General features: G+C 46.6%; 1 protein-coding gene and 1 long non-coding RNA gene across 4 annotated transcripts in view; one reads left to right on the forward strand and one right to left on the reverse strand.

Moving 5' to 3' along the window:
• The window catches only part of DYM (dymeclin), a 405,816-nt gene extending 399,718 nt beyond the window's left edge, over window positions 1–6,098 (forward strand). For all 3 annotated transcript variants that reach the window (XM_025365065.1, XM_025365067.1, XM_025365066.1), the window contains one exon: window positions 5,697–6,098. In XM_025365065.1, the coding sequence (XP_025220850.1) occupies window positions 5,697–5,846 (150 nt within the window). In that variant the 3' untranslated portion in view covers window positions 5,847–6,098. The remainder of the gene's footprint in view (window positions 1–5,696) is intronic.
• Window positions 1,395–23,986, reverse strand: LOC112611356. Its single transcript, XR_003116635.1, has 4 exons — window positions 23,899–23,986; window positions 22,211–22,327; window positions 10,252–10,320; window positions 1,395–1,733 (listed from the first exon to the last, which is right to left on the reverse strand). It is a non-coding gene; the product is annotated as an uncharacterized LOC112611356 (long non-coding RNA).
• Window positions 23,987–24,429: the final 443 nt, after the last annotated feature.

Genomic DNA, 24,429 nt, shown 5'->3' on the forward strand with positions numbered 1-24,429 from the left:
TATTATTAAGAGTCAGTTGCCAAGTGAGAAGTTTCCATTTGGGTGCATAAGAGAAATGGGCTTGTAAGAGAAATGGGCTTGTAAGAGAAATGGGCTCTGTAATCACATCTAAAGACTAGACTTCACTGTGACCAGGCCATAGTAAGCATCATAGTATGTCTAGTCTTTAGGCTTGATTACAGAACATTATAAGAGCATCCCTTACACTTGCATGTCATTTTAATGTCAGTAATCATAGCCAACATTCACTGAATCCTTACTCTGTGGTGGTACTATACCAAACCCTTCGTGTGGCTTATCTCATCCGATTGTCAGTACAACTCTGTGAAGTAGGAAGGATAGCTACATTCCAAGCCTCAGAGTGTAGTAAACCTTAAGAGCCTGATCTGAGCAAGAATGTGAGACTAGTCCAAGATCACTCGGCTAATAAGGACTGGCCTTTTAGCTCTTGAAGGCTGGAACCCCATGTGTCCTAGTGGCTGTATTTTTAGTCCCGTGCTTACTATACACTAGGCCCTCACTAAGTATTTACTGAGTGAGTGAAAGGGAAAAGATGGGACTGAAACTCAAATTATCTGCCTGCCTTTGGAGTTGCTTTTTCTAGTTGTTTCAAAGATGAAATGAGTAACTATATGTAAATTCTTTGAATACGCCTGCCACGTAATAGGTAATCAGTTGTATTAGCTATAAATGTTAGGTATAATCTCAGAATTTATTATTTTTTATGGGGAACTTCTATGGAAATGATGATTGATCAGCTTGAAGAATAACTTCATAATAAAATCTACACATGTCTTCTCTTGACAGATAGTTTATACTATTTTATACTACTTTTGTGTACTATCATATGCTATATACTGAATGTTCCTGAGATTTTGTTTGCAGCATTTGAAAGCCATAGTTACTACTAGCCAAAGTGTGTACTTTCCAATTAGAGGAAAGATCTCTGTTGCTGAGAGATGTCCTGTGCCTTTGTGGAGGGTGAAATGGATTATTGTTTCGACATCAACTTGAGGCATTTTCACCTCTGGTTGTACCAGGTGGTGGGAAGGATAGTCATGGGGGTGCCAGGTATTTTTCCCAGATCCTCTTTTGTAGGATTTCAGGACAGTCTTTGACTCATTACTCCTTCTAGCGGAATAGTCAGAGTTTCCCCAAAGCCATGAGGGCAGGAAAACTTACTGCCAGCCCATAAACTTAGTAGCGGCTCTTGCCTAAGTTTCTGTAATTCAGCTGGAAGGAATTCTTCTGAGAGCAGTTTACAGTTTGTTGGTTTTATTTCCCATTCCACCCTCCTTAGAGATGCGGAAAGCAGCCCCGCGTAAGCTGCCTCACAGCCTCTCCTAAGGCCTTCATGGGAAAAGCCCCACGTAAGTCACTGAATGGAGAAAGGCTTTCACATCTTTCAGTCATTTTTATTTCTAACAATGAGAAGTGCGTGTTAACAGCGACATTACCACATAGAAATGTAAGATGTTATTCAATGAAAACAGGCCGTGAGGGGACTCTGCAGCCCCACCCAGCCCCTCTCTTCTCTCTGAGTACGTGTGAGGTTTTCTAAACTTTGAGGCCATCTAAGAACTAGGACTTTCATCTCCATTATTATGGGTGAGTTTCATTTCTTCTTCACATAGCACCACTGTCCTCTCATGATTGCCCTCATGTGGTTCTTTTTTTAAGGACCAGCAGCGTGCTGAGCTCTGTGCCTCACACCCAGAAGGGTTTCATGGAGCCTAAGAGAATCAAATTTAAGGACGAATCATTAGGGTGGCCGGAACTCTGATGTCTCTTTTCAAACTAACTTTGCACACAATCAGACCCAGGCTTTAAACCTGACTCCACTCCAGCAGGCTGCACGACCTTGCACCGGGCACTGAGCCTCTCTGAGCTCCAATTTACCTTCTCTTCGTGGGGTTGACACTGGCCTCAGCGGGACATTTGGTGACTGACCAGGATGCCATGGGAGCTTCAGACAGGCGTGGTGTGTGGGGAGCGCGGGTTGGTGGGAGCTACTTGTTGCCTCGTGCTATAAATGCTGATTTTTCACAGAAAAGAACATCATCGTGTTGGTACCTCTAAGACACCTGATTCCATGATGAAGACTTCCCTCTAAGCACCCACATACCTGAGAACCCCATGTCAGGCTGGAATCAACACAGTGTGTGAGGAGGCTCCCAAACTCTCCAGGCCCTAGGAGACTCCCCCACCAGCAGTTAGGGAACACCCAGAGAGCACTGTGCAGGGAAGGTGGGGGACAAGGGGACTTCAGGAGTGAACGAGGAGGGAATAGAAAGCTGGGGACCTTAGGTGTCAGCTGAGAGAAGGGAAAGAATAAATAAAGATAAAGCTGGGGCCTCATTGAGCTCTGGCTCATGCCAGCAAGTGCTGGAAATAGAGCCACATCTTGAGCTGATCAAACTTTGTCAGCCAGACTGACCCAAAGAGGCTAGTTAAAGAAGTTGTCCCCTCCATTGCAGTCATGAACAATGTCATCAGCAGATACCGAGACTTCCAGCCTGCGCTGATGATGGCAGAGAGCCTGAAGGAAACACTGATGGTCTGAAAAGGCTCGGGTTTCATTGAACTAGAGTAGTTTTGGAAAGGGGACTGCAGTGTGGGGGTGCAGGGCGTGGGGAGATCTTAGTGCTGGAGCTTGGCGCCTATTTATATAACAGTCTGGTAGCCACGAAGTGGGGAGTTGCTGATCACTGAAGCCCTAGCAGACGGGGGCTGTGCTGTCTGATGTGTTGAAGTTACATCAATGGCCAGAACACCCTCCATTTTAGGAATTCTTACACACTTTTTCAAGATGTAACTCTTGCCACAAAGTCTTTGCAGCTTTGCTCTGTTCCTCTCTGATCATTCTGGAACTCTGAAGACCCAGCACTTAGATGTTTTTCGTTGGTTTTCTTAAATTTATTTTTTTAATTTTTTTTTTTTGGTTTAATTATTTTTAGAGACAGGATATCACTCTTTGGCCCAGGCTGGAATGGACTGACATGATTCTAGCTCACTGAAGCCTCAAACTCCTGGGCTCAAGCAATCCTCCCATCTCAGCCTCTCGAGTAGCTACAAACATGCACCATCACATCTGGCTAATTTTTAAATTTTTTGTAAAGATAGGGTCTTGTTAGGTTGCTCAGGCTGGTCTTTAACTCCTGGGTTCAAAGTGATCCTCCTGCCTTGCCTTCTCAAAGTGCTGGAATTACAGGCGTGAGCTACTATACCTGGTCCAGATGCTTTTAGTTTTAATCACTGTAAATGTTACTTTAAAATTCTTGTTACTGTGTGTGTGTCCATGTGTGTGTCTGTGTTGTGTCTCTGTTGTGTCTGTGGGTGTGTCTGTGTGTGTGTTGTGTCTGTGTCTGGTGTGTGTGTCTGTGTGTGCATGTCTGCATGTCTGGGTGTGTCTACATGTGAGTGGGTGTCTGTTTTGTGTGTGTTGTGTGTGTACACGTATCTGTGTGTTGTATGTGTGGTGTGTGTATGTGCATATCTGTGTGTGTGTGTGTCTGTATGTGCATGTCTGGTTGTGTGTGTGTCTGGTGTGTGTCTCTGTGTGCATGTCTGGGTGTGTTGTCTGTGTTGTGTGTGTTGTGGGTGTGGATGTGTGTGTTTTGTATGTGTTGTGTTTGTATTGTGTATGTGAGTCTGTGGTGTATGTGTGTGTGCGTGTCCGTGTGTGTATCTGTGTGTGCATGTCTGTGTGTGTATCTGTGTGTCTGTGTGAATGTGTGTGTGAGTGTGTGGTGGGTGTGGGTGTGGGTGTGTGTGTATGCACATGCAACTCCTCTACCTGCTCCTCCCCTTTCCTAAATATATTTTAAATCCACCCAGCTAGCATCATCCTAATTCAGGCCTGTTTCCCGCTTCCCTGGACCAGGCTCCTGCCCCTGCCTGCTGCACCATGCCCTCCAGTTCTCCCCGCTGTGATGGGAGCAGCCACTGCACAGTGCCATTCTCATGCCGCAGCCTTCAGGCCCTTCAGAGGTTTCTGGGACCTTATGTGCAGCTCCCGAGTCTGACCTCTGCTGCCCAGTGTGTGCTCTTCCCCCATCTCCTCCTTAGCTTCCAGTGTGTTGTGCCTCCTGCCTCACACCCAGGCCTTCCCCATGCAGGGCCCTCCAGGGGAGCCCACCTCCCCTTCATCTGGCTGCCACCTCCTCCCTTCTGGCTCCTTGTCCTTCCCTGCCTTGCTGCCCTGTTATTGATTTTTTGTTACTGCTGCTGCTGTTTCTGTCTCTATCCTCTATGAAGATTTACCTTCCGTGAGAACAGGAGCTAGGTTTGGCCACTGCACCTCCATATCTCTAGGCCCTGGCCCACACAGTGCCTGCCTGGCAGCAGAGAGTCAGTAGAATGAAGAATGAGTGAATGAACAAATGAATGGACTCCCATAAGAAGGACTAAATTAGATAATGCACATGAAGCATCTACAGTGTGTCTGGGACATAGTTGGCCCTCAATATATGGTTGATTGCTTCACTGATTCATTCACTCATCTGTTTATTAAGTGCCTGGCTAATATCCCTGGGGACACAGCAGCTGACAAAACAGATAAAAACCTCTCTGCCCTATGGGCCATGCCTTCCAATATAATATAATAAGTGCGGCTATGGATGCATGTGGGGAAGTGTGGGGTTTCCTCTCTTTCTCTATTTCAGCCCCCTTTCTCTCTCGGCCTTCCACCATACTCCTCCTCCCAGGACCCTGTCCCCTCTCTCTCCACCCAACCTGGGACAAGGGTCACCAAGCTGCAGCTACTCCTGCCAGCGATGCCTTGGCAAAGGAGTGGCCCGGGGGCCTTGGGTAGACTCTAGCCGCTCCTCAAGCTGCTGAAAGTGGAATCACTTCCTCTGCCCTGGCTGGAATTAATAGGTCAGGAGTAAAAGTAGAAAATCAAAAGCCCAAATCCCAGTGATGTGCTAAAACACAAGTGCCGCTGAGCTGCGCGACTTCTTACATAGCAGAGGACTGGAGTTTGCAGACCAGGGCACCCGCAAGGTGTGTGTAGAGCCAGGCCTAGGCCTTTTCCTAGCCTCCATGAGGAGCAGCCTCGGGCTCCCTCTGCAAAGCCGAAGCCACTGTTCCTGCCTCCAAGGAGGAAGAGACTGAGGCCAAGCTATGGCCGAGCAAGCTGGCCACCCCAGACCCCTGCTCCTCCAGAGTAGCCCTCCACTGGTGGCACACACCTACCCTTCACATCAGGGCTCAGGACACTGGTGGCACACACCTACCCTTCACATCAGGGCTCAGGATTGTGAGGGGAAGGTCCTCACCTCCAGAATGACGGAACCCTAAGGACAGTGCCTCTCAAGAGCCAGTTCCCAGCGTCACACTCTGGGGAGTATCAGCCTGAGCCCTGTCTGCCTCCCAGGCAGGGTCCATGTCTCAGCTGGGATATTTCTCATCATACCTTAACCATGGGTAGGGTCCCTAGCAGGGAACTATCAGCGCAACTGACATTAGCCAACCAGGACCCTTTATGTTATTTGCTCTCCCCATCGGTAATTCACATTTTCTCAGGAGCCATTTGACAGCTGAAATATTTTAAAGCCCCAGATCTCTCAGGTCCTATGACCAGTTGGCAGGGGTGGGTGAGCTTCCTGCACACCACAGCACCACCTGCAAACTCCCACCGCTTTTGCTTGTGCATGGAACTGTGGGATTATAAAATCATCTTATTTTCATTGCAGAAATTTCCAGAATTGAAATTCAAATATGTGGAAGAGGAGCAGCCTGAGGAGTTTTTTATCCCCTACGTCTGGTCTCTTGTCTACAACTCAGCAGTCGGCCTGTACTGGAACCCACAGGACATCCAGCTGTTCACCATGGATTCCGACTGAGGGCAGGATGCGCTCCCACCCGGACCCCTCCAGCCAAGCAGCCCTTCAAGTTGTTTTATTTCTGGGTAACAGAAGTAGACAGACAGATTACTTGGTGTATCTTCTGTTAAAGAGGATTGCACAAGTGTGTTTTCCTCACACACTTTGATTTGGAGAATTGCTGCCAGTTGGCAATAGATCACTCAGCGTAGATAGTAGTGCAAAAGGGGAGGAAATACACAACAATAATAAATGTAAAAACCTGTTATTCAACATGCAGTTTTCTTTCGAAGCCAAAAACCTAGAGCTTTCCCAAGATCCTGATGCCCTAGGCACATCACACTGCAACAGTGCACAGTATTCAACCATGTGTACTATTCAGCAGTGCACACTATTCAACAGTGCACACTATTCAGCAGTGCACACTATTCAACAGTGCACACTATTCAGCAGTGTACACTATTCAACAGTGCACACTATTCAGCAGTGCACACTGTTCAACAGTGCACACTATTCAGCAGTGCACACTGTTCAACAGTGCACACTATTCAGCAGTGCACACTGTTCAACAGTGCACACTATTCAGCAGTGTAAACTATTCAGCAGTGCACACTATTCAGCAGTGCACACTATTCAACAGTGCACACTATTCAGCAGTGCACACTATTCAACAGTGCACACTATTCAGTGTAAACTATTCAGCAGTGCACACTATTCAGCAGTGCACACTTCAACAGTGCACACTATTCAGCAGTGCACACTATTCAACAGTGCACACTATTCAGCAGTGTACACTATTTTTTTGCATGTTCAAGATATTTGTTTTGGTCTTACGTGTGTGTGTGTGAGAGAGAGAGATTCCTTTAACATTAAGGAGCGTCAATAAGAAAAGATGATGAGGCAGGAATTAATAAAGAAATGAAGTCGTGTGTGTGTTTGGTTACCTCTCAGAGGGCCCATAATTTCATAAACACCATGCCTGGACAATTTGATATTAATCTTTAACACCTCTGCATCTTTCCTTAAAAAGGAATATGGGCTGGATGCAGTGGCTGTCATTTGTAATCCCAGCACTTTGGGAGGCTGAATCAGCAGAATCGCTTGAGCCCAGGAATCTGAGACCAGCCTTGACAAGATAGTGAGATCCCATCTCTACAAAAATCTTAAAAATTAGCCAGGCATGGTGGCACATTTATGTAGTCCTAGCTACTCAGGAAGCTAAGGTGGGAGGATTGCCTGAGCCCAGGAGTTCAAGGCTGCAGTGAGCTAAGAAGGTGCCACTACACTCCAGCCTGAGCCACAGAGCAAGACCCTGTCTCCAAAAAACAAAACAAAAAAAGTAAGAAAGAAAATGGCTACCTCTCATAAAGCCCAGATTAACTTTTCTGTGAATATGGCCTGTGAACTGTTGCTGGAATTAAATTGGAGTCTAGCACAAATTAAGTTAATCTACTCTGTATTAATCATTAGGAAAAAGAAAAGCTTCATTTGAAAACAGTCTTTTTCCTTCACACACACTAATAGAAAAAGGAGAGTAATTTGTTCATACTGTATTCCACGTGGGATGAAAAGCATGTTTTGCTCTTTGTTTCTGGTTTTTTAAAAACCCTTCTGGGCTGGTGTGATCCGCATGTTGGTGCCTGAGCTGGAAGAAGGAGCTTCTCGGAAGGAAACAGCCACTAGGGCTGCACTAAGGGCCAGTTGGGACTTTCCTTTCCAGTCACACTCTGTGTCCTCACGGGCCCCTTCACAGTCTAGATAAGGAGCCTAGTTTCATTCTCAAAGAAAAAGTATTTGCTCTTCAACATAGAAAGTACATAAGCCCAGATGAGACTGGGCACACTGTTGGAATCCACTGCCAGCTCATCTGTGTCAGGGCTGGCTTTTCCTGTCCCGTGTCCCAGGGCTGCAGGCCCGTGTCATTCAAGTCCATCACATCTTCTGAGGGCCTTGGAGGAACCATTCTCAGTCACCCCAAGCTCTGTAAAAGGTCAAAACACTGCCAGCATCTTAGTGCGCCGCTGTGTGGGCTCCACACAGGAAGGCCTGGCCAAGCTGCGCTCTCAGAGGCTGTTGAGGTGGGGCAGGCAGCTTCCTTATCCTCGTTTGGAAGGAATGAAACAGTCTCCCTGAGGCTGAGGGACTCAGGGAGGGCCCATCCCTGGTGGGGTCCCAGAGGCAAGTGCAGCTTGCCGCCCGTCCCCGAGGGGCTTGTTCTGTCAGGCCTCCTCCAGTCACTGCTGGAGTGGAGCCTCTGACTCCTGTGCTCACCTCAGAGTGCATGTACAGGGCATCCAGGCTAGAGGTAAGGCTCATCAACAGCTTCTGCTAATACTTAGCTTTGCAGAGGAGCCAGTCTGAAGGAGGAGCAGCAGCACTCTCAGCCAGCAGGGGGAGTGATGATTATCATTTCAGGTAGCAAGGGTATGTATTTCCTATGTGGGGAAATAATTTGCAACTTTGTTTCCAAAGCATTTTGATTGGCTTCCTTTTCCTTTAAACCAAAAAATGTTTAAATGTTTAAGGGTCACGTGGAGCAGCTGAGCTTCTGACAGGACCACAGAACTGTCCACTGAGTCTGAGGGCTGGGCAGTGCCACAGGACAGTCCCTGGGCTGCAGGACTGTCAGTGCTTGTCGTGGGAGGAAATGAGGCCCTTCAGAAACCCAGTCATCTTGACATAGGGTACACTCCCAAGGAAGGCCTGATTGGGGAATCACATAGCCTCTCCTCCAGGCCTCTGGGCTCACTGAGGTGCCCCCAGAACCCTGATTGCCCTCCCCTCTTTCTCTCTTCTCATTCATCACACAGTAGAAGCACTCACTGGCTAAAAGCTCAGCTGGGGCAGCAGCCTCCAAGGAGGCCTGCAAGTGACGCTCCCAACGCTGGCTCCCCCTCAGGAGGGAGGCCCCACCACATGCCATCACTGCCTCAGCTCTACAAAGTCACCAGAGGCTTCTTCCTTATTTTTGTGAAAGATTTATTGTATGGCAATAAATCTGAATGATAAACTTTCATTATACTTGCATTAATTTTGACAGTTTGCTTAGAAATTTGTACACGAAGTAAAAATGTGTAATGATGCAACACAGGATCATCATGTGTTCAGATGGAAATTAACATCTGATTTTACCCAAGATCGGAGGCTGTTACTGCATTGTGTCATTTTATCAACAAAGACTTCTGCCACAATATTTACTTTTAAAAGAATGTGTCCCTTTCAGTAGCATCTTCCCTATCAAGAGTTCAAGGCACTTTGCAGAAAAGCTTCAGAATTCTAACTCTAGTTCCCACAGTCACCCATTGAGGCTGGTGTCATACAATCTATGAACAACAACCTTGCAGCAGGGCTGCCACCATTCAGCAGTGCAGACAACACAGCTCAAGGACAAAGACAGAGAAAGGAAAGAAGAGAAGGTCCCTGAAGGTGAAGCATAGAAAGTACACTGCACACACAGTTCTCTCGGAAGGAAAGCACAGGAGCTGGGGAGTAGACGATGGGAAGTGGAAAGGACACAGGACCAGCATCAGAACACTCAGCAACTTCCTAAGACCTTGCTGAGGTACATCCAAGAGAAATGTTTAGTGGGGGAAACTTTTAAGCACTAAACTTGTTAATATATCATACTTTAAGCAACATTTCGTCCTTTAGATTCCGGGGAGCCAGGGTTTTGCATTGGGTGGTAGAGCTCTCCGCAGAACTGAGTCACTCTGCATTTTTTTTGCAGAGCCATAAATTAGTTTCGGCACTTGCTGATACTTCATAGGCTGGAGTTTGCAAGGTCAACCCTTTGGGTCTCTTAATTCTCTCCTAGGCGCTATCCCTGCAATATCAGTAGTTGCCACTTGATTTTAGGGACTGATCCTTAGGCCTTCTGACTCCAAATTCGGAACTGTTCCAGTGTCCTACATCACCTCCTGGAGTCAAAGAGGTCAGAGTTTCTATTCAGTGATGAAGAGCCAAGCTAGCTATGCATATGAAGAACTGAAGTAGATTATAGCACACGATCCACAGCAAATAATGCATATTTATTTTGTATGAATTATATTAAAACATAAAATTTAATCTCATTAGGGTATAGCTATTCAGAGGTCCCATCCAAAGCAAGGAAGACTCACCAGTAGCCCCAAGACCCTTGGTCAGGTCGTACTCCAACCCCTATTCTGACTTCACAAGGCTATCTAAATGTCAGCTACTCAGACACAGCCTCTGGCATTAGCAAAATCCCCTAGAGGAAAAGCAGCCCCATAGAGCTGGACAAGTAATACTTTAACTATCTTGTTGGCTCTGGGATCCTTCAAGCAAATTTAAAAAATATTTTTACCAGATTTCCAAGTTGTCCTTAGCTGGAAGGTTGGTCCTCCATTACTGGCATTGGACTATCGCTCATGGGTACTGCAGTTCAACTTCTAAACCACCTCAGTACCTGAATGTGGTCGGAGGTGAAACCAGATTACTGATGCCTTCAGGTGCCCAGCTGAAGCAAATGCAAATTCTGTGGAGGAAGTGAACATAACCCAAGGCCTCAAATTATTTCTGCAGTGTTGCAATAAGAAATACCCAGGTATGGGAGAAGACCAGACAACATTAATTACTTGAATTAAAACCATTAGAGGAAAACATAGACAATAGAAATATCCAAAAGGACTCCAGATACATTAGTCACAGAATTTAAAACAGCTATGCTTACTGTGTTCAAAAAAATGAGATGCATGGTCAAGAATTTCAGCAGAGAGTCAGAAACTGTAAAAGGCCCATTGGAAATTCTATAACTAAAGTAGTGTAATGAGAAGAATAGTGAACAGGTCTAAGAGCAGATTAGAAATAACTGAAAAGAGAATGAGTAAATGAAAACTCGGGGTTGAGGGGTGGGAGCAGGAATTACACAGTAAAAAAAAAAACAGAATATAGAGGATAGAGGGTAAGAGACTTAAAGGATACAGTGAGCATGTCTGACCTAAGTGTAGTTGGCATCTCAAAAGAGTAAAAGAAAGGGATATTTAAATAAATGGCTGAGAACTTTTCCAAAACTCATGAAAGATATCATACCAAAAATTCAAGAATCCCTCCCACAAAAACTTCAAGTGGGATAAATAAAAACAATCCACACCTAGAAACATCATAGTAAAACTGTTGAAGACCAAAGAAAAATAATATTTTAGACCTTCTGGGGTGGGAGGAGGGAATATAACCATTAAAGGAGCAATAATATTAGACTGACAGCTCCTTCTCAGCAGAAACAATGGAAGACAGTTAAATACTGCCTTTTATGGTTCTGAAAGAAAATGACTGCCAACCTAAAAATTTCTAATCAGGGAAAATATCCTGCAAAAATGAAGAGGATATGAAGACATTTTTAGAGAAACAGCTAGAAGAATTAATCAGCACGCCTACCCTAAAGGAAAATTTAATAGGTGTTTTACAGGCAGAAGGAAAATAATCCCAAACATAAGGACAGAGCCCTAGGAAGGATTGAAGAGCAATGAAAATGACACATAAGTATTGACTACATAAAACAATAATTATGTATTATGGAGTTTTAAATATATAGAGAAATAAAATACATGAAAATAAAGAGATTTATGTGGAAATTTTAAGTGTTCTAAGACACTTGGCATCATCCAAGAAAAGAGTAAATATCCATTTAATATTAGTCTTTGATAAGTCATGTTTGCCTGATAATATTTGAGATATCAATAAAAGTGTATAGCTTTCCACATAATAAGAGAGAATTGGAATAATCATTTCAGTGGACAGATTTAAGAATTGCAAAAGAGTCTGAGAAAGAAGAAAAAGCAGAACAGGTGGAACAAATAGAAAGCAAGATATTTATGATTAATCCATTATTACACTAAATGTAAATGGACTAATGCTCAAATGTTGGCAAATATTGTCAGCCTTGTTTTAAAAACAACCATATGCTATTTACAAGAGACACTTTTAAAACATGAATTTAGAAATTTTGAAAGAAAAAGATGGAGAAATACATACCCAGCAAACAGTAACCATGAGGAAACTGGTGTAGATATATTTAAGTAAACTTTAAGGCAATAATTTTTTTAAGAAATGAAAGGGTCAATTCAATTACTAGAAAGATAATCTAAATTTATATGCACTTAAAATATAAACTCAAAATATGTAAAAGAAAATTTGATAGGAAATTTAGGCAAATATGCAACCAGAGTGATATTTCAACGTGCCTATTTTGTTAATAGGTAGAAAAAAAGCTAGCATACAAAAACCAAGTTATAGAAGATTTAAGCAATGAAATGAGCAAACCAAATGGATGTATGTAGGACACCAAACTCAATAACATACTTTTCGAATACAAATGGCACACACTTCAAAATACTGGGCTATAAAAGTTTCAACAGGCTAGGCGCAGTGGCTCACATCTGTAATACCAGCACTTTGAGAGGCCAAGTCAGGAGAATCACTTGAGCCCAGGAGTTTGAGACTGGTTTGGGCAACATAGTGAGGCCCCACCTTTACAAAAAATACAAAAATTAGATGGCCATGGTGGCATGTGTCTGTAGCCCCAGCTACTTGGGAAGCTGAGGCAGGAGAATCACTTGCGTCCAGGAGGTCAAGGCTGCAGTGAGCTCTAATTGCACTACTGCACTCCAGCCTGAGTGACAGCAAGACCCTATCTCAGAAAAACAAAAAAGTCTCAACAAACTTGAAAATACTTCAAATGAAATACATTCTCTGACCAGAATAGAATCAAGACAAATTATTTACAAAAAGATAATTTTATAATCCTCATATTTTTGGAAATAGATTTCCAAGTAACCCAGCTGTCAAAAAAAAAATCTTAATGGAAATTTGAAATATTTTGAACTGATCATGAAAATACTACATATCAAAACTAACGGAGAAAAAAACTTGTGGGATGCAACTAAAACCATGCTTCAGAAGATGTCTTTTAATTTTATTTTAAATTTAGAGAGTACATGTTCAGGTTTGTTACAAGAGTATATTGGTGATGCTGAGGCTTCTAATGATCCTGTCACCCAGATAGTGAACATAGTACCCAATAGAAAGTTTTTCAGCACTTGCTTCCCACTCTCCTTCCCTTCCTCCCTCCTTTCGGAGTCCCTAGTGTCTGTTGTTCCCACATATATATCTTTAAATGTTTATGTTAGAAAAGAAGATATGTATCTTTAAATGTTTATGTTAGAAAAGAAGATATGTATCTTTAAATGTTTATGTTAGAAAAGAAGAAAGGTTAAAAATCAATTAAGCAGTTACCTCAAAAATTTTAAAAACCGCAAATGAAACCCAAAAATAAGCCAAATTACTGATATAGAACACAGATATACAATAAAGGGAATCAAAGTCAAAAGTTGGTTATTTAAAAGGGTTTAAAAGGATTAAGAGGATTCATCGGCTGGGCACGGTGGCTCACACCTATAGTCCCAGCGCTTTGGGAGGCCGAGGTGGGCAGATCACCTGAGGTCAGGAGTTCAAGACCAGCCTGGCCAACATGATGAAACCCCGTCTCTACTAAAAATACAAAAATTAGCTGGGTGTGGCGGCGGGCATCTGTAGTCCCAGCTACACAGGAGACTGAGGCAAGAGAATTGCTTGAACCTGGGAGGTGGAGGTTTCAGTGGGCAGAGATTGCGCCACTGCACTCCAGCCTAGGCGACAGAGCGAGACTCCATCTCAAAATAAATAAATAAAAGGATTCATAACCCCTTAAAAGACTGATCAAAAAGGAAGGAGAAAGGGCAAGAGAGAGGAATAGCCAATATCAGAAAGGGAAACAGGCAAGTTACCTCGGATTATGCAGACATTTAAAATACTTAAAAGCCAGCCTGGCCAACATGATGAAACTCTCCTGTCTCTACACACATACACACACACACACACACACACACACATTAGCTGAGCATGCTGGTGTGTGCCTGTAGTCCCAGCTACTGGAGAGGCTAAGGTAGGAGGATTACCTGAGCCCAGGAGGTAGAGGCTGCAGTGAGCTGTGGTCATGGCATCACACTCCAGCCTGGGCAACAGAGTGAGGGACCTTGTCTCAAAAATATGTATACATATTTAAAAGAATATTATGAATACCAATAAATTTTAAATCTAGACGAAATGATCTTCATTGCAGTGATAGGTGTATACATATATCTAATCAAATTGTACACTTTATTACATATGTGTAGTTTTTACATATTAAGTATTCCTCATTAAAGTTGTTTTTAGATTTTGCATAAAATGAACAAACTATTAAAAAAAAAAAAACTCTCCAAAACTGACATGAAAAGATCCTGAACATTGGAATCATCCTATATGTAGTGCATAAATTGAGTCCATAATTACAATCTGCCACAGGAAATTTACAGACCAAGATGGCTTCGGTAGTGAATTTAACCAAACATTTAAGAGCGAAATAATGCCAATTTTAGACAAACTCTCCCAGAAAATAGAAAAACCTTCTAATTTGTTTTATGAAACCAGCTTAACCTTAGATATGAAGAATCTGCCAAGAACAATACAAGAAAGGAAAATTACAGGCCAGTCCTCATAGTATAGATGCAAAAGGTCTAAACGAATGTTAGCAAATAGAAACCCCCAATCTACAAATACAATGTGTAAAAATACATCGTGATCAAATTGGATTTGTCCTTCACAAATCAATTAGAGTTATTCACATAAACAGAATACAGAAGGAAAAGTAAATGATCTAAATAAATGCAGGGGAAAATGTGATAAAATTCAGCAATCTTGAGTGATAGAAATGTTTAGCAAACTAGGAAAAATGGAATCTATCTTAATCTTACAAATATTATTTTAAAACTACAGCAAACACATCATACTTAAAATATCAAAAGCTTTCATTCTGAGATCAGAAGCAAAAAAAGGATGTCTAGTGTCACTTCTATTCAAAATGTCATTAGGTAATGCTATGCATGCCTATTTAGGGGGGAGTGTACTGGTACCTTAAATTACTTTGAAATGCATCATGAAAAGGGAAAAAAGGATGGCTTGATGGATAGATACATATGTGATAAAGCAGATATAGTAAACTTGGTAAAATCTAGAATGGTAGAATCCAGATGGTGGGTATACAAATGTACACTGTGCGATAGTCAATTTTGCTATATGTTGAGGAAACTATTACCTGAGTTCCTGGCCTAGTATGGCAAGATTTCCTTTTAAATTAATTGGGTAGGGTCAGAAGAAAATTAACTATCATTATTTGGAAATGACATGATTGAGGATATAGATAATTTAAAAGAATTTGCCAATAAACTAGTAAAATTAAAGTTTCTGAATACAAGGTTATAGACAAAAATAACTTGTATTTCTGATGCTAGCAATGAACAATTAGAAAATGAAATTTTAAAAATGAACCATTTACAATAGCATTCTTTAAAACATTAAATACTCAGAGATCAATCTAAAATAAAGTGTGATTGAAACTAAAGATCTAAATAAGGGTTCCCTAAATAAGGGACCATTCCAGGGTCATTAGATTCATGAGTTGGAAGGCTCAGTATTAGAATTGGTTCCCTCAGAATTGATCTGTGGATTCAATGCAACCTCAGTCCAAATCCCAGTATGATGGGGGAATGGGAAAACTTGACAAATTGATTCTAAAATCTACATGGAAATGCAAAACGTCCAGAATTGCACAGAAAAGCTTGAAAAGGAAGAAAGTCCATACTTACATTGCTGGATGTCTACAACTTACAGATGTACTTTAATTAAAACCTATAAGCCAGGTGCAGTGGCTCACACCTGTAATCCCAGCACTTGAGAGGCTGAGGTGGGAGGATTGCTTGAGACCAGCCTGGGCAAAATACAGAAAATTTTAAAAATTAGCCAGGTGTGGTGGTGCACACCTGTAGTCCCAGCAGCTGGGGAGGCTGAGGAAGGAAGATAGCTTGAGCCCAGAGGCAGAGGTTTCAGTGAGCTGAGATTGCACCACTGGACTCCAACCTAGGTGACAGAGCGAAATCCTATCTCAAAACAAAATGAAACAAAGACTTACAGATTTACTCTCTGGGCTCTGGGCCCCCAGCTCTGAGCCAAGGCCATGGAGAGATACTTAAATGTAAAGCCCTCATGGCCACCCTGGACTTTGGGGAAGCAACTCCACTCTTCACCCTACTCTGGCATTCACTGGCCGCGTGGCCTTGGCGAGTCCCCCACACTTCCTGACATCACCATCTTCCTTGTGAAATGGGATGTTTACATGTGACACTGTGTAAGGGGGTGACATCCTCATGACATTACAGTTTACGTTTCCATCTTCTCACATGCCTGTACTCATCTGGGCCCCAGCCCCACCTGTGATAGAGGAAAGACAAAGAAAGAGGCTGAGAAGTCACACCGCACCCGAGATCTCATCATTCTCCCACACCCCACCACTGTCCTCGAAATCCTTATTTTTTCAGAACATTGAGGAGCCCCTTGCACCCAGCTCCCACTGTGTGGATGGGGACATGGATTGCTTCCTTGAAAATGTTGCTATTGCAGCTGACAGAGTGGGTTCACTGTCCCTGAAGGGGGCCCAGGAAGAGCTTGTCAGAGAAGAGACCTCCTTCCTGGCCTCCAGGGTCCTTCATTGCACTTGGGGAGATGAGGCAGATTAGCGCGTGAGCCAGGGACGTAATTCAGCCAAACCATCACGGAGGCATTGGGGGTCATCTTTCATGACTCCAGAGCCTGAGTTCCAGTTCCATGTGCCAGCTGTGAGAGCTCAGGCCAACACATTCTCTTGGGGGCTCAGTTTCTACATCTTCCTATACCCAAGTGTGGGGGAACAAGGTTAGAGTCATTGAAAACAGGCCATTTGCTTCTTTGGGCAGGGTTCCTAGAGGGTTAAAGTGCTCGCCAATGGAGAGGTGGTGACCTAAGCAACAGTTCTAAAGTGGGATCTGGAGACCTGGGGGTCCCTAAGGTGCTTTCTTTATCATCATCATCATGTTATTTACCTTTTCTCTTTCATTCTTTCGTGAGTGTTTGGTGGAGTTTTCCAGAAGCTGCATGTGTGTGATATTGCAACAGATTGAATGTGGAACTGATATGAGAATCCAGCTGTCTTCTATTAAGGCAGACACTAGAGATTTGCAAAAATGCAAAACGTTGCCACTCTTCACAAATCTTTTTTTCTTTTGAAACATAGTATTCTTCATAAAAGTTATTTATGTTAGCATGTCATGGATTTAGTATTGTTATTCTTCAGTGAGTTAATATTTTTACATTTCTGTTTAATTTTTTATTAAATATGGACAGATCTAACACACATAAACAAAAGCTTTTAGGAGTCCTCAGTTTTGTTTTTTTTTTTTTTTTTTTTTTTTTTTTTTTTTTTTTTTTTTTTTTTGAGACGGAGTCTTGCTCTGCCGCCCAGGCTGGAGTACAGTGGCCGGATCTCAGCTCACTGCAAGCTCCGCCTCCCGGGTTCACGCCATTCTCCTGCCTCAGCCTCCCGAGTAGCTGGGACTGCAGGCGCCCGCCACCTCGCCCGGCTAGTTTTTTGTATTTTTAGTAGAGACGGGGTTTCACCGTGTTAGCCAGGATGGTCTCGATCTCCTGACCTCGTGATCCGCCCATCTCGGCCTCCCAAAGTGCTGGGATTACAGGCTTGAGCCACCGCGCCCGGCCGAGTCCTCAGTTTTTAAGAACGCAAAGTTGTGCCAATCCCAGAGACTTTGAGAACCACTGATCCAAGGATGATTTCTAGAGGGATGGCTCTGGTCTCTGCTTCTCAGCCCAGCCCTGTTCAACAGTTTTATCACTGTGTGGAGGAAGATATAGAAAGAATGTTCTCCACATTTGTAAGTGATGAGGTGACAGGGCTACTCAATACAGCACATGCTAGAGAGGATCCAGAGAGAGGAATGGGCTGAGTCCCAGGGATGAGATGTGGCAGGAACCGTCGTGGAGCTCAACCTTTGCGTCTGGCGGTTTGGATTTAGAAAAACGAGTCTCACTCAGTGGCTTCACTCAGGACAGTATTTAGGAGTTCCAGTTGTGTGTAGTGGGTGCCAAAAGTGATGATGTGATTGTTCCTCATTAGTAGACATAACGGGTACCCAGGACAGGGTGGTCACCATGCTGATGACAAATTCAGCTTTTGTCTATCTATAAATGCCTTTCTTTTGTCTTCATTTTTGAAGATGTTTTCAAAATTCTAGGTTGGCGTCTTGCTCTATACAGGCTCAGCTTAGCCAGTGACAAGAGGAATTACTGGCAAATTTGGGGCTCCTTCCTCTCTAGCATCTTGTCCCTCTTCTTCCAGCCACACTGGCTACCCCAACCTGCACCCTCTGACTCGCAAGCCCAGGAAGACCATGACTTTGCTTGGGCTCTATTTTCTGAGTCCTGGTGCACTGGAGAGGCCGTGGGAAATGCAGGCGAAGGAGGATGTTACTTAATGATGTCTCCCTTTCTCTATCCAACATCCATGCACAGCCGCCTTCCCCTGCAGAGAGCACCATACACCCTCCCCAAAGAACAGAAACCCGAAGAAAGTGACTGCACCGGCCTCATGTCTGGCTGTGACTTTCCTTCCTACATACAGAAGGCAACAGTTTGACCTTTTTCCACTGCATAACAAGAAACACCAGCTTTTTACCCATACTGGGTGAATTCCCACCGTCTACCACCAACCATCTCCTGTAAGTGCATTTTAGGCGATATTATTTGCAGTAAACATGTAATCTACTTGAGCTGATTTGGGGGAAAAAGGGTTTATTTCTGAATATTAGATAGCTGCCCAATTCCAGGGTGAGCCAGGGACCTAAGCTTGGATGGCACCCAGCCAGGGGAAACTCCCAACTGCTCCCCAGTACTGAGAGGCAACGTGGCTGCTGCCCTGCCCAACACTCGGTGTCCTGCCATGCAGCTAGAGACCAGTAATGAGACTCTGCCCACGATGGCCCCGGAGAAGCCAAGGGCCACCACTTCGCCCACATGCCCACGCACTTGCCGTGCCCAATGCTCACTCCACTTTCCAAGTCCCAGCTGGGTGGCCCTTCTTGGAGAAAGCTGGGCTACATGCAGGACCCCAGCCTCAGAAGTGCCTGGAGAATGACGGCTTTTGCTTTCCAGCCTCTGCTGTCTGTAGAACCCTCTCTATGTGGGGAGACTGTGTCTTGAAAGACAGGCCCTGATGTCTGCACTTCAGCTCAGGCTATGGTTCGAGTCTTAAGTGAAATAGCATTCAAAGAATGGAGAATGTGGCTGGACCTGTAATTCCAGCACATTGGAAGGCCAAGACAGAAGAGTCACTTGAAGTCAGGAGTTTGAGACCAGGCTGGGCAATATAGTGAGACCTTGTCTCTACAAAAGAAAAAAAAAAAAAATAGCCACATGTGGTGGTGTATGCTTGTGGTGCCAGCTACTCAAGAGGCTGAGATGGGAGGATTCCTCAAGCCCAGGAGGTCAAGGCTGCAGTGAGCTATGACTGTGCCATTGTATTCCAGCCTGGATGACAGAGCAAGACTCTATATTTTTTTTAATGGAGAATATATCTTCTCAGGGAGCAGGGATTTATGTGTGATTTCTGCACACCTACATCCCACACCTTGTAATCTACCTGATTACAAGAAATAATAGTTGAATAATGTGAGCATTTAGCACTATGTCTAGAAATGATAAGCCCTCAGGAAACCAGAGCTGGTGTCATCTCACAGGTTAGGAAGCCCCAGCGAGGGTGAAGGCACCAGCTCAGTGCCATCCTAAGGTCCTATGCTGTGTCCCTGTGTACTTGACACCCTCTGGCTAGCTTCCCTCATACTCACAAGAGGGCTGCCACAGCTCCTGGTGTTACATCAAAGCATGATCTCATCTGGAGTACAGCTCAGGAGTAGGGCTCCTCTCTCAGAGGCCCCTTCACATATCCATGCCCAGGCCAGTTTCCCACACCCATTCCTAAACCATTATTGGCAAGGAGAGGAGTCCCCATCATGGCACCAAATCAGGGTCGGGGGCCAGCCTACTTAGCTGCAGAGAGGAGAGTGAGGCCCAGGATATTAATCAGGCTCTGATATGTGGGATGTCTGTCCCCTCCAAGTCTCATGTTGACATGTGATCCCCAGTGTTGGAGGTAGGGCCTGGTGGCAGGTGTTGGGTCATGGGGGTGGATCCCTCATGGATGGCTTAGTGCCATTCCCTTGGGGATGAGTGAGTTGTTGCTCAGTTAGATCTGATCATTTAAGAGTCTGGGGCCTCCCCCTTGGCTCTCTTGCTCCCTCTCTCACCATGTGATACACTGGCTCCCCCTACGCCTTCAGCCATGACTGTAAGCTTCCTTTGGCCTCACCAGAAGCTGAGCCGATGCTGGTGCCATGCTTCCTGTACAGCCTGCAGAACCATGAGTCAATCAAACCTCTACAAATTACCCAGCCTCAGGCCTCCTTTATAGCAACATGAAACAGACTAACACAGACGCCTTCAGGAAGAAGGACGGGGAAGGCAGGGATGGGCAGGTGACCAGGCATAGTTTGCCCAGGGGCAGAGGAGAAGGTCATAGCCAGGTTTGTAGTGAGAACCCCCATCCAGAGCCCTCCCAAGTCCTGGCTGTCAACCCTTCAGTCAGATGAAGCTGCTCCGGGGCCAAGGGACAATTCCCAGTTCTGCCCATGGTTGGCCAGGAGGCATGGAGAACAGACATGCCCATAGCCCTTCATGGCCTCCCCAGCCAGTCCTCAGCACCCCTACACACACACAGACACACACACACACAGACACACACAGACACACACACACACACAGACACACACACACACACACACACACGGACACACACACACACGGACATACACACACACGGACACACACACAGACACACACACACACAGACACACACACACAGACACACACACACACACACGGACACACACACACGGACATACACACACACGGACACACACACACACACGGACACAGACACACACACACACGGACACACACACACACACGGACACACACACACAGACACACACACACAGACACACACACACACACAGAGACACACACACACACACACACAGAGACACACACACACACACACACACAGAGAGAGAGAGACTGCATGATGGAAGGCGACTTCTCCATCTCGCAGAGTCTGCTTAATAGGAAACAGGGTTTAGTGGGTAATTGATGGCAACCTGAGCCCTCAAACTGGAAACATCTGTCCTTGCCACAGCTCACTCTCCCCAACCCAGCCCCAGCCCAGCTCCTGAAGGGGCCCACCCGCCTGGCCTGGGAGACTCAAAAACCTTCCAGGGATAACAGTGGAGTCCCCAGCCTGGGAGGGGTCTGCAGGCTCCCAGCTCTGGACCCCAGCACCTCATGGGCTCCTAGCCTCATGCTACCCCCACCCTGGGCCATGAGGGGACTCAGGGCTGATGGTCCCAAGGAAGCCCTGGGCTAGATTTTATCTACCCACCCCACTGGGGGCCAGGGCTGGGCAGAGAGATGTCTGAGGGGAGGGGTGTAACCTTAGCCCCGCAAGACCCTCACTCGTCCTCCTGCCTCTGCTCTGTCTGGACCACCCTTTCTGTCCTATCTCCCTGGTCAGTCACTGTCCGCCTTCAAGGCCAGACTCAGCAGTTGTCCTGGCAGCCAGCCCAGCTGCTCAGATGCCGCTCCCTGGGCCCACAGTGTCCCGGTCGGGACCCTGACTCCATGATGTAGGAAGCCACTCAGGGCAGCGTCATGCCATGTGCTTCACACAGGAGCCCCATCGCCAGGCTGGCATCTGTAAGGTCCCCAGGAACATCCGGATAGGAGAGGTGACCAGATGCACCTGAGACCAAGAAGCCATGGCACAGGGTTGGGGCCACAGTGGGTTCCAAAAAACGGAAGCTGATGCCCACACACTTGGCTCCCTCCTGGCCACTACTGCTGGGGCAGAGACCAGGGTGCTCCCCCCGCCCCCGCCCCACTGGAGAGAACCTGGCCCTGGAGCAGCTGCCTGGTACCGAGGGGCACCTGTGTGCCTGGGCTGACACTGGACTCTCTGAGCCTCAGCTTCCCCATCTGTACCTGGAATGCCAAGCCTGTAGAAGCAGGACTGTGGAGCACAAGATGACAGATGCAAATTGCCTGGGAAGCGGGGGATGGAGAGATGGCAGGGGCTCAGTGGTGGCGGCTGTCACTGCAGGCTGCCAGCAATGTTGGTCCCAACCTGAATTCACCTGGATGACAGCCTCATGGAGGGAATTTCCCCGAGTGTGTTGAAGAGATGCAAAGGCCAGGCAAGGGGGCGGAGCAGCACCTTAGCCCCAAGAGCTCTGCCCAGAGCCTGGCATGGGGGGCCTTGTGGTAGGGCTATCTGTCTTTTGGGTGAAGGTAAAGGAAGCAGAAGAAACTGCCTGGGGTCGGAGCCTGGGTCTTAGCCACCTCTGAGAAGGACTCACCTCATTGACCAGTTTAAATCCCGCCTCCTCCAGGAAGCTGTCCTGGATCAGCCCAGCCCCAGTGTCCTTCCTTCCCTGGCTCCCAAAGCTCAACCACAGTCCTGCCATTCCCGTTCCCTGCCAAGGGCACAGGACAAGCAAAACAGCAGCGTCAGCGATGAGGAGCTGACCCTTCCTGTGCCCTGGTCTCCAGTCTGCATAATGGGGATGACATTCTTCCCTACAGACCTCAGACGGCCATGAAAGCCAGAGGGGAGGTTGACCTGCCCAGAGGCTAGGAGGAGGCTTCCACTTGGCAGAGGGACTCAGTTGTTGGCTGAGGGACATAGGGGCTGAAGAATCTGTTGTCACTGGGAGAGGCTGGTGCCAGGGTGTGTGGAGAGGGGGCACTGGGAGGTGAGTTCTGCTCAGGGTCAGTCCCACCCAGCCACGGGCTGCACCAGTACAAGCCCCACCAGGATGGAGCTGGCAGAGCAGGGGGTGTCCAGGGCAGAGAAACATCCTCAAACCAGCCACCCTCCATCCCACAGAGAGCAGGAAGCCCCAGCTCAGCCTCCTCCTGGGCCTAGAGACCAGGAAAGCAGATGTAGTGAGGCGGCCATCTCAACATGCACACATCTTCACAGCGGGGCTGCTTTCCATGTCCTTCGGGCAATTGTAGAACAAGTTTGTAAAACTGGGAAGTTAATGGATGACAGTCGCGCTGTGCTCACGCAGGCGTCTGTGTCTGGGCACCTTCGGTGGCTGTTGCCGATACAGCCTCTGGGAGGTGGGGTGGGGGGGCGTTTCTTAAAGGACCTCCAGATTTTCTTTTAGGTTCGCTGCATGTTGCAAAGGACTGAACCTTCAGGAATTGGGGGAGGGGCTACAGAGTCAGCTGGCGAGGGAGTTGGGAGTGGAAGGCACAGTCTCATCCGAAACCACCCTTCACACACCCTTTCTCTTGGCTCCAGGTGGAATCTGGGTGTATTCATGCGCTGAGGCCTTGCCTGGTTCTTGGAGCAGCTGCCCTTAGTTGGGGGCTTGCAGATGGCGACCTTCCCGCCACTGCCTCGCATTGTTGCCCCTGGTCTGTGTCTTGTCTGTGCCCTAATCTCTTCTTTTAAGGACATCTGTCATGTTGGATCAGGGCCCACCGAGATGACCTCACTTTAACTTCACTAACTCTCTTTAAAAACTCCATCTCCGGGCCAGGCACAGTGGCTCATGCCTGTAACCCCATTGCTTTGGGAGACTGAGGCCAGGAGTTTGAGACCAGCCTGGGCGACATGGCGAAACCCCATCTCTGCAAAAAAAAAAATACAAAAATTAGCCAGGCGTGGTGGCGCACACCCATCATCCCAGCTACCACAGAGGCTGAGGCAGCAGGATCTCTTGAGCCCAGGAGGTGGAGGCTGAGGAGAGTCGTGATCATGCCACTGCACTCCAGCCTGGGGGACAGAGCGAGGCCCTGTCTCAAAAACAACAACAACAACAAAAAACCCATCTCCAACACAATCCCATCCTGAGGTGCCAGGGGTTAGGACTTCAATGGAGGAATTGGGGGGACGTAATTCAGCCACAACACAAGACACTTCCCATTACTTTGGTCTGACCCTCAGTGCTTCCATGTCTAACCACGCTTCCCTGCCTTCCTCTTCTGTCAGGGGCCCTCCCCACGCCACACTCCCTGCCCAACATACGCCCACCCACACACAGGATGGGGGTCCAAGAGCAGCTCCTTTGCCATCCCCGCCAGCCTGAGCTTTCTGCTCACCTCGCAGAGCTGCCCACCCCCGAAGCAGAAACGTGGGCTCCACCACTCCCCAGCAGCTCTCCCCGTGAACTCTGATTCTGCCTCCTCCTGGGGATGAAGGCCCTGGGGTCCCCCACCGGCCCTCCAGGCTGGCCTGATTTGCAGAGCGCCTCCCTGGACCATCTCACTGCGGCACCCCAGAGGCAGCTCCGTAGACCAGGTGACCGGGACAAAGGCCACAGGAGGTCTGGGAGGAGAGGCAGGGCCAGGGCTACGGGGCTTTGGGCTGCTGAGGAGACGTCCCGCAGACCACCCAGGATGTGGTCTGCCCCAGGGACATAGATTTGGGTTCCTGTGCATGGGAGATAAGCACAAGCTAAGGTGGAGATCCTGGGGTACACCCACATTCAGAGGTGCTCGACAGAAGGGAGCTCCTTGGGGGGAACTGAGGCCCAGGCATGGAGGAGGAGGAGGGAACAGGAGG

Source organism: Theropithecus gelada, chromosome 18 (assembly GCF_003255815.1).
Source record: "Theropithecus gelada isolate Dixy chromosome 18, Tgel_1.0, whole genome shotgun sequence".
Lineage (NCBI taxonomy): Eukaryota > Metazoa > Chordata > Mammalia > Primates > Cercopithecidae > Theropithecus > Theropithecus gelada.